The sequence below is a fragment of the Limulus polyphemus genome, unplaced genomic scaffold (genome assembly GCF_000517525.1).
Source record: "Limulus polyphemus unplaced genomic scaffold, Limulus_polyphemus-2.1.2 Scaffold1060, whole genome shotgun sequence".
In the NCBI taxonomy this organism is placed as follows: domain Eukaryota; kingdom Metazoa; phylum Arthropoda; class Merostomata; order Xiphosura; family Limulidae; genus Limulus; species Limulus polyphemus.
The window spans coordinates 297841-308827 of record NW_013666670.1 but is presented as its reverse complement, the minus strand read 5'-3'; the positions used below and the strand labels follow the sequence as shown (position 1 = coordinate 308827).

Below are 10987 nucleotides of genomic sequence, written 5' to 3'. Positions count from 1 at the left end.
AATTTTAACAAAACGATTAATAAGTTGACATTTCATACTTTAGGTTATCTGCAGAGTTAAGAAGTTCTGAATTTAGTAACTGATGAAACCTTCTTTTTGTGGTTTGCTTGGTTTGTTTTGAATTTCGCGCAAAGCTCCTCGAAGGCTAATTGCGCTAGCCGGCCTTAATTTAGCAGTGATAAGCTACAGGGAAAGCAGCTAATCAACATCACCCACTGCCAATTCTTTGGCTACTCTTTTGCTAACAAAGTGTGGGATCGACCGTCACTTTATAACGCCCCCACGGCTGAGAGGGGAAACATGTTCGGTGATGAAGGTACGGACCTGCAACCAGCAGATTTCGAGTCGAGTGCCCTATCCACAAAGCCATGTAGGGCCTCTCTTTCTGGTATTATTTTATAATTTTGTTCATTTGTTTTCCTGGATTGAATTCGAGAAAATAAAAAGGCCATTTTTCATCCCCTTACACTGCTTTAGGATTATATCTCTAACAACGAAAAATAATATTTCTTAAACCACATTAATAATATTCATTCCAAATCCATTTCTCAATCGAATATGAAGAAAATTCCTCCATCAACATTTTTAACGTTCGCATCACCAGAAGACTAATGGGAAAACAACGAACAATAGACATTCACCTCAACTGAAATTCTGCATATCCTATTTCAACAATAATTAGATATTTTAAAGCATTTGATATTAGCCCCAGTGACACAGCAGTATGTCTGCGGACTTACAACGCTCGAAACCGGGTTTTGATACCCGTGGTGGGCAGAGCACAGATAGCCCATTGTGTAGTTTTGTGCTTAACTACAAACAAAGCATTTGATATTTCCGTACAAAAGACCTTAATTAAATAATCAACTACAAAATATTCTGGACAGCTATCCGGAAGAAAAACTGTTAAAAGAATAACCAACACAACTAATTATAACAACGAAAATGTCAAAGTACAACACAATGGAGATTCATAGGATAAAAATAATTTCAACCTTATCACTACCACAATTCCTTACATCAAGCAAGTCAGTAAGAATCTAATTAACGTAATGAAACAACTTTTGAAGAACAACATTGACTAAAATACCTTAATTATACAGAAACCAGGACTCAGATCACATGTTTTTCAACATCTTAATTTAAGGAAAGTAAATATCTTGTTCCTGAAAATAATCTTAAAAATTATTACAGTCTCACCAGTGTTAATTAGGGCTAAGTCTTGACACTCGCCGTGCCTATCAATTTTCTTCTCACTGTCCTATCTTCAAACATTGTAGTCGATGTTCCTCTCCTTTCAAGATCATCTTTCATTCCTTTTACCCACCTCATTCGAGGTATCTCAGGTGTTTTTCTCTGGGTATATATATATATATATTGAGACAAGATTAATGTTTTTTGATTGATCCATCGCCAACTTGCTCGGCCTGTCGCGAATTCCCGGAACTGCTAATTAGTGCTATCACAATATTCATAGCTTCTTTTCCATTACAGATTTTCCTGTCAAAATCCAAACAGATAACTGAAGAGTTCAAAAAGAAATGATTAAAACTGAGCCTTATCTCAACGGACAAAAAATGCTAATAGAAACAAAACAAAAAACAACAACAAGAATCAAACATTAAATAATTATTCAGGTTCTCCTCTCTATCATAACTTAATTCATTTATATATTGTTATCCTTTTTATCAAAAATACCTTTACTTATTTTATTATTTTAATGCCACCTATAAATTTTGTTATTAATTCATATGTTGATTTTAATTTAAATCTGCTATATATTGTTTGATTGAAATGATAACCAGAAGATGTCCCACTACTAAGGTTCAAAGCATTGTTTTTCCATGTTATTGAAACAAATTCTTCATATTAAAAAACTGTTTCTTATATCTTTTATCTCAATTTGGTTTTCTGTTTCTGGTTGTTCTTGTGCTACAAGTAGCTGAATTTAGTTCTCTTAGCAATAGTTTTTCTTATGCTGTAACTAGAACGATTTCATAACTTGTTTTTCTGTTAGTGTTTGTTCTTCTGCTATAATTGGAATGACTTGTTAATGTTAGTAGTTTTTCTTGTCTTAAATAGTCTGGTGAATTCTTGATCTACTCTGAATTGAAATTTCTCTACTTCCTTACTACCTTGTGTAATTGGGTTAAAAAACAGATAACGTGTGCCCATTAGTTTAAAGATCAAAGCAGCGACCATGTTTAAAGTGTAAGACTAACAAAGTATTAATTATTGCCCATCTAAGTTTGTTAAGTACTATCGAAGGTTTCATAGACTAAAGTTTACAATTTACTTCACGAATAATTTTTTAGCAACTTATTGTTTATGAATAAATAATTCGAGTCTTATAACTTTACTTGATTAAGACTGTTTGTTAGGCTACTTGTCCTTTCCACCATTCGATTATTCGAGTTACTTTAGTTTCTGTAAATATACCGTAATTAACAGTTTAATATTTTTCGCCTCCACGAGGGCGCTATGTACAACCATACGAGAGTTAAAATCAATCTTCTACAGCTTTTACTGAAAGCAAGACATCCAGGAAAATGAATGCTTACCTTATCCTATTTATTACTTGTTTAATATAAAGATCATATTAGTTACTGTTTGTTAGATAGTATCAATATCAGACACTCATTGTTTTCAGAATATAAAACGTGTCTGTCAAACTATAACCAGACAAGTTGAACACACTTTTTTTACACTTTAACCACAGTTAAACTATTTTTAATGGGTTTCGCTAGAAAGAATTGTACGGCATTTATATACGAAACAGAACAATATAAAAATATATAGTTTTAACATTTCCCAACTGAATTTGCATTTTTGGTCAAAGCTACGCAATGAGCCTTCGGCGCTCTCTTCGTAACGGAGGTCAAACCCAGAATTAATACTATAAGCCCTCAAGCCTACTGCTGAGCCTTTAGGAGATTTTTCAGCTAAGGTACTTCCACGTCCAAGTAAATATTGTTACGAGTGTTTTTTTTATTTAATAAAATTAAAAGAAAAAGTAAATACTTCTTCATTTGCTTTTTACTTTATTTTTAGAAGTAGCAGACTATTTTTGTTTTTCGATTGGTTGAACTTAAACCTTCAATTCTCAAATAAGATATCTGTTAATTATGATATATTTTTGAATAACCCAGTGATTAAGAAGTAAAATTTCAACATGTTTTGGGAAATCTACAAAGAATTAAAATAGTGAGAATGCTTGTACCTCATGCTGAATGTTTAAATAGTCTTAGTAGTGGTTAGATCTACTTATATAAAGAACTAACTAAAAAAAACCATTTGAAAAACCAAACGTTCATCTCAAGATATGAAGAGAGACAAAATAAATAATTCTGCTCATAATTTCATTGTTAGTTATCTAACGGTTTAAAACCAAGGTTTTTCCACACCGTTTAGGTTAGAGGTCTGGACCAAGGACACCTCAAGGCTATTCATTTTAAAGTCTTTGTTCTTAGACCAGTATTATAAAAATTGCGAGAGATATTCATTTTTCTTGATTCCCTATTTCTCCTTTTTGTACGGCATTTCATTAACATCACCAAGAATGTACAAACTGTGAATTACTCTGATTTTCAGCCATGATATCAAGAAAACTCGTAGGTTTCAAAAATCAATGAAAGACAAAAATAAAAGACCCTGCAACCAAAGCACTTTTGAACGCGCTTGGATTATAAGGTTTCTTATTTTTGTCTTTAAAATTTTCAAACCTACATTTCAGAATAAGGTGGTTTTTAATAAAACGATAGTTTTATGTATTCCTCTTGTACAGCTGCCCCCCAGTGGCACAGCGACATGTCTGCGGACTTACAACGCTAGAAACCGGGTTTCGATACTCGTGGTGGGCAGAGCACAGATAGCCCTTTGTGTAGCTTTGTGTTTAACTACAAACAAACAAACTTGTACAGCTACAAAATAAAATAATTCTATTCTACCTCTGTACGAATGACACTGAATTATGTAAAAACTTGTAAAGTCCCTGCATATAGATATATAGGTAAGTTGGTTGGTTGGTTGATTTTTTTCTTAAAAGATAAATACTTAATAAGTCACAAGTCGTTATTAATATGTTCCGAAACAGGGATAGATACAATGGTTGGTTAAATAATATAATTCAACGGAGTTTGATGGGAAGAGAAAGAGACAAAACTGAAATAACAGATGAGTATGTATATGCTATATGAGGACCACTGTGCGTGTCAGATAAGGCTTAACGCTAATAATGAAATTACATCAGTGAGAAAGTCTAATATGATTAGTTAGGTATGAAGAGTCACCCATTCATTGCGATTGGAAAAGTATAACGTATTCTCTTAGACTTTCGTTTGAACACTCGTGACCTATATAAGCGAATTCATTAGCGGACTGACAAGGTTAAAATGCGCGGCTACAATACGCGAAACGAAAACCGACGACACTGAAGCTTTTTATTTCGAGTTCTTCCGTGGCTGTTGGCGACCAGCACAGCCGTACAACTGGTCTTGACCCACATTGGACGGCCCGAGAAAGTGCTCCGCCTGGTCCAATAACGGTCCCAAATTTATAACTCACCAAAATGCTCTACATCTTGACGTATGATTACGTCACAATTCTTTAAACTAAAATCCCTGTTTATGCACCTCCCCTTATGAGAAAGTGGCTCTGCTATAAATAGAGGTGTTGGCCAAGCACCCAAACAGAACCTACTGCTTCCCTTTATTCTCTAAGATCTCTCTCCACTTTGGAGAAGAACACAAATTCAGAGAAATGAAGCCGATTGTAAGTACTGGGGAATCTATTGTTTTAACCTAACATATACATAAGTCTGTTTGAGGAAATTATTCTATCAAACAGTTTAATTTCTCTTTATATATGTATCCGTGTGCATATAGATAGATGGATATTCATTAATCTTATGTGTGTGTGTGGGAATATCACATATGTCTTAGATCATCTTACCTACGGTGGGTGACAGTAGAACCCACAAATATTGAGCTATGCATAAAAACATTAGCAAATTGAGTAATAATGTTAAAGTTTCAAACCTCAATTACCATTACTTCTCATTTTACTCATAATGTGATCATTTCTAGTATAGAGTTATCATAATTATATAACACAGTATATTTTGGTTTTCTTTCCAAACAGATTTTGTTGTCCTTTCTATTGACGTCTTGCCTAGCCTTGCCTCACGGTTTTAAGGTCAAGCCTGGTTATACTCTACTCTCCGCCCCGGCCACTGTTTCCCTGTCAGGTGAAGGAAAAGTGGAAGGTTATAGTGTAGAAACAGGAATCACTCATGGAGGAGCAATTATCCCTGGAGGAACTATTACTTATAGAGCCCTTGCTGGAAAACCACTGGAAGGTGAAGCCCAAGCTACAGGCTATACAGTTAAAAGTGAAGGAGTAGCAAGTCCTATTGACATTGGATATACTGTCTATGGTCCAGCTGCTATAGCACTAAAAGGAGCAGAAGTTAAAGGTCATGCCTACACAACGAATGTTGCTCATGGACGTGTGGTGGCTGCTCCTGCTGGGTATGCATTTCCTGGACCAGATGCTGTTGTAGTTGAAGGAGGTGAGGTCAAAGGTCATGAATATTCCACTGAAGTTGCTCATGGAACTGCTGCAGCTGGTCCTTTAGATGTTGGATATACTGTTCAAGGGCTAGGAACTGATGTATTTGTAGGTGGTGAAATCAAAGGTCATGCTTATTCAACCAATGTTGCTCATAGTACTGGCATTGATGTTCCTGCTGCTGTTGCTGTTGAAAATACCCCTTTTAGTGGATACTCCTATGCTAGTGATGTAAGTCATGGAGCTGCTGCTGCTTTTGCTGTAGGTGGTCCAGTTGCTGTTAAAGGAGACCCAATCAGTGGATACTCTTATGCCAGTGAAGTAGGCCATGGAGGTGCTGCCCCTGTTGCTGTAGGAATTGGTGGTCCAGTTGCTGTTGAAGGTGATCCCATCAGTGGATTCTCTTATGCAAGTGAAGTAAGCCATGGAGATGCTGCCCCTGTTGCTGCTGCCCTTGGTGGTCCAGTTGCTGTTGAAGGTGATCCCATCAGTGGATTCTCTTATGCCAGTGAAATAAACCATGGAGTTGCTGCCCCTGCTGCTGTAGGCATTAATGGTCCAGTTGCTGTTGAAGGTCAACCCATTAGTGGATTCTCTTATGCCAGTGAAGTAAGCCATGGAGATGCTGCCCCTGCTGCTGTAGGCATTGGTGGTCCAGTTGCTGTTGAAGGTCAACCCATTAGTGGATTCTCTTATGCCAGTGAAGTAGCTCATGGAGCTGCTTCCCCTGCTGCTGCTACCCTTGAAGGTCCAGTTGCTGTTGAAGGTCACCCCATTAACGGATACTCTTATGCTAGTGAAGTAACCCATGGCACTGCTGTCCCTGCTGCTGTTGGTGATCCAGCTGCTGTTGCTGTTAAAGGTGTTCCCATCAATGGATACTCATATTCCAGTGAAGTAGGACATGGAGTTGCTGCCCATGATGCACTTGCTGTTGAAGACCCATCTTTGATAGGTTATTCTTATTCTTCTAAAGTTGGGCATGATGCAGGTGCCATTGCTGTTGGAGGTGTTGGTTCTATTGCTATTGGAACCCCTGGAGCAATTACTGTTGATCAACCCGCTGTGAGTGATTATTCCTATTCTTCTGAAGTCGGACATGCTGATGGAGTTGCAGTTGCTGGCCCTGTTGCATATGGTGTTGGTGTGAGTTCTGTTGCTGGACCTGCTGTGAAGGGTTATTCATATTCTTCTGAAGTTGGACATGCTGATGGAGTTGCAATTGCTGGCCCTGTTGCATATGGTGTTGGTGTGAGTTCTGTTGCTGGACCTGATGTGAAGGGTTATTCATATTCTTCTGAAGTTGGACATGCTGGTGGACTTGCAGTCGCTGGCCCTGTTGCATATGGTGTTGGTGTGAGTTCTGTTGCTGGACCTGCTGTGAAGGGTTATTCATATTCTTCTGAAGTTGGACATGCTGATGGAGTTGCAGTTGCTGGCCCTGCATATGGTATTCGTGGTGTTGGAGCAACTGTTGCTGTTGGTCCTGCTGTGAATCGTTATTCCTATTCTTCTGATGTTGGAGCTGTTGGTGGTGTAGCTGTAGCTGAGCCTGCTGCGTATGCTGTTAAGAGTGGAGCACTTGACGGATTTTCCTACAGCAGTGATATCCCAGTTCCTCACGTTTCAGCCATTACAGGCCCTATTTTTGCCAGAGGCTTGTCTTCTTACGTAGCCGAAAATGTTCCTGTCGATGCTTTATCCCTACGAAAGTCTATTGAAGTCCATTAAGAAAGACTAAATTTATTTTCATCACCCAAAACTGTGAACTGATCTAACAAATAGCAGCTAATAGAATAACATATAATATTAGCGTTTTTACGCTGAAAAATGTTGCTACAGTGTGTCCTAAATGAAATGCTTTAATAACTAAATCTACCTGCCTTCTACAGTCTTCAGAAATCGCAAATGAAATTCACTTATGAACCTCTCTTGTGTAAAAGCCTATTGTATAAAATATTTCCTTGTTTAATTTGTTTTCATCAGAATCTCATGTCCTAATTAAAAGTGAATAATAAGATTACACTGCGGTCTTTGTTGTATGATAGACATAATAAAAACAGTCTCTATCAATAAATATTTGCACCAAATTATTTACTACTTACTTCTCAGTCATTTTTATCAATATGAAGAAGCGATAGAAACTTTGGTTTTAATGATAATTTTCGATTGGATCAACTTTTACTGAATTTACTTTAGTGTAAAAAAATTATGTAAAAAAAATCATATTATATTAAGTTAATAAACTTGAATATTTATTTCCCAAATAACATTAACTACAGAACACAAACTTCACCAAATCACATACATTTAGTTTTGCTCAATTAATTAAAACCGTCATTATTTTAATTTTTGTGACAAATTTATCATAAGTTGAAATGGTAAGTATAATTTGAAGTGAATCGAAAGGTTGATTTAGACGTGGTAGTTATTTGCCTTCTTAAAGATGGCGAGTTGCTGAAAAATGCATATCCATATCAAAATTATTAGGGTATATATATATATTTGTTTTATATTAATATCTTCAATGCAGTGTCTAAATGTCTGTCGGTAACATTATAGGCTTACTCACATAGATTAAATTTATAAATTAATTTTACACGTAGCGTTAATATTATATCGAAGTACGATATAAAGGCCCATTTTTCTATTATTTTGTCAACAGCAGTAATCAGAAACAAAACAAGTACAATATAAATCATTTCCTGCACAGATTTAAATGGATATGAGAACTTTTAGGAATCACCCAACTTCTTCACTTGATGTGCCCCCCCCCCATAAATGGTTCAGCGATAAGTCTGAGGGCTTGTAACGCTAAAAATCGGGTTTCAATACTACCCGTGGTAGCCACACGTTGTTTGTGCTTAACCATAAACAAATACTTTAAGTGCTGATATAGTTAACTAGATTGTCAGAAAACACAGTTTGTAATCATAAGACTAGCTTTCTGATTTCCTAGTTCTTCTGAATGATGAGTAAAATTAATTCAAATTCAAAACAAATCATAATAATAAATAGTTGATGTTAATAGAAGTAAATAATATTGTATTATTAATCGTTACTCCTGGTATTGTTGTCCACCGGTGAGACAATGGGTAGTGGACAACGCGGTGGACAAAGCAGCTAGCCCAATGCATCTGTGCTCTGAAACTAACAAACATAAACAAATCAATTCTTGTTTGTAACTGAGTCATATAAAATTATTATAAAATACACTTCGCCAACTTGATTAAGTTCACACCATAACAGTTTTTGTTCATGCAATAAATATCATCTCAACCATTACTTTTTCTGTCGTATTCCAATTGGTCTGATGACTCAGGTACTGGGTGAAATACCTCAGCACTGGATGTGGTATATGTAGTGTGGTTGACATAATACGCTTTTCTTTATTTTCAGTCTTAGGTTCTTAGAATTTTCATTATTTCGAAAGAAAAAGGCGGATTAGTATTAGTAATTATTTCACCCCTACTATATTACAAACTAGCCTATAGCCTGTCAAAAGTGACGGGGCAAGTACTACCACCCCCACCCCATATTTCAGCCTAACCTCACATTTGATAGCTAACCGAAATAAATAAATTTTGCGAAATCAAGGTTGACCAAAAAAGAAGAATAAAAGTGCAGTCGAGGAAGTCAAACGCCGGTAAATTCCTTTCTAAGCCAATCAAAATTAAGGTCATTCATGAAATGAATTGGTGGCGTATTCATAAAATAATCATTGGTAAAAATAAGTTGATTAACAACTTCTAATATATAGAAAAGCCAGTGCATTTTGGTAACACTACGTTCCAGCATCTATTACTGTTGTTAGTCTATGTACTATGTACTATAAAATGTATAGACTACAAAACTGGAAAAATATTTGCTGATTTCTTAATTTAGAATCTCCGTTGATTAAAGAGGTTTTTTTATGAAAAATGTTGGTGATATAACAGAAAATAGCTTAATTCAGAAATGATTTAAGTTTAAAACTGAGTCGATATTTTTACTTTCATGTTAAATTCTATGCACTTGGCTCTAGGCTAGGGGATTCCAACACTCACTACACTTATAAGGTTTCACGACACCCCCACACAATCCCCTTGCACTCCCGTCATTAAAATCGTAATGAGCACACAGTAATCGAACTATACTATCTGGATAAATGCATTTTGGCTTTTTATAACTCCTTTTATTTCGAGAAACCAAACGTGATGTGATGTGGCACACACTAGCTTTTATATAGGTTAGATGGCATGATTAAATTTAAAAAAACAGCTTAAGGGTTATTTTTCAAAATTAATTTTCACGTGGATATAAGTGCTCCAGTGCCAAGAAGTGTTATCTCATACCCAGCCGTCGAGGACAATTCTTATGTAATATATAACTATCGAATCTTGTTTACTTCAGGATAAGTTAGATATAGCTTTGGAGAAGACCAAGCTATCAAAAGGGGGCAAACTAAAAGGTTAGGAGCAAGAAACAAGAGAGGAAATGGAGAGTTACAGTAATGGTTACTTTGGGGGAGGGTGACAACGAAAGTGCTAATATAAGAGTGCATTATTGTTGTTTGTGTGTGTGTGTGTGTTTATAGCAAAGCCACATTGGGCAATCTGCTGTGTCTACAGAGAGGAATCGAGTCCCTGATTTTAGAGTTGTAAATCTGTCTCACGGGAAACATCTACAATTGTACAAAAAAAAATGTATAGACAAGTTCAATTAGTATTCAGGTAATAGTCTCTAATAGATTTCAACCCATTATATAACATGTTGACAATTTAGTTGCTGATACCCAAGAACATTTTATTTTTATAGTGCATGTAGAAGTTATCAGTGACGTTTCTACGATTATTTTGGGGAAGAAGATGGCACAGGGGGTCAAGTGTTATTAAATATAAAATAACTGGTTCTTTTTTTGTTTGTTTGTTTTTTTGCCTTTGAAATGTGTCTGTTTATTCGTTTATAAGGATCAGACATAAATATTGAAATTGCCTCCCAGTGGCACAGCGGTATGTTTACAGACTTATAACGCTAGAAACCGGGTTTCGATACCTGTGGCGGGCAGAGCACAGATAGCCCTTTCTGTAGTTTTGTGCTTAACTAAAAACAAACAAATCGCGGAATTTCTTTGCACAGTTTTGTGGCGGTCTAATATTGTTTCAAACTACCATTAACCCTACACCTTAGGTTTCATCTGATTGTGGATACTTCTTTCGGATCAAGTTACATGATGTGAATAATTCACACATTCAAAATAATTAACAATTTCATGTCAAGGAGAGTCACAATGTAGGGAGAACATTAAAAATCTTAAAAAACTAGAAGTGAATGATGTTGGAATTAAAATTTAGAATAGACATCTAAAAAGTACAAAGAACTCATTCAGAGGATTAATACTGTAATAGGAATTACTGAAACTTTTTAGAATTGAAGAACA

At 35.9% G+C, this 10987-nt stretch overlaps 1 protein-coding gene across 1 annotated transcript; it reads left to right on the top strand.

The window, feature by feature from the left end:
* Positions 1 to 4758: 4758 nt before the first annotated feature.
* LOC111086392 (elastin-like) lies at positions 4759 to 7545 on the top strand. Its single transcript, XM_022389030.1, has 3 exons — positions 4759 to 4770; positions 5140 to 6046; positions 6143 to 7545. The coding sequence occupies exons 1-3, from the start codon at positions 4759 to 4761 to the stop codon at positions 7297 to 7299; spliced, it is 2076 nt and encodes a 691-aa protein (XP_022244738.1). The 3' UTR covers positions 7300 to 7545.
* Positions 7546 to 10987: the final 3442 nt, after the last annotated feature.

Coding starts and splice junctions, on each gene's coding strand:
- LOC111086392 (XM_022389030.1), top strand. Junction 6,047..6,142: donor TGGTCCAGTTGCTGTTGAAG/GTGATCCCATCA, acceptor TTGCTGTTGAAG/GTCAACCCATTAGTGGATTC.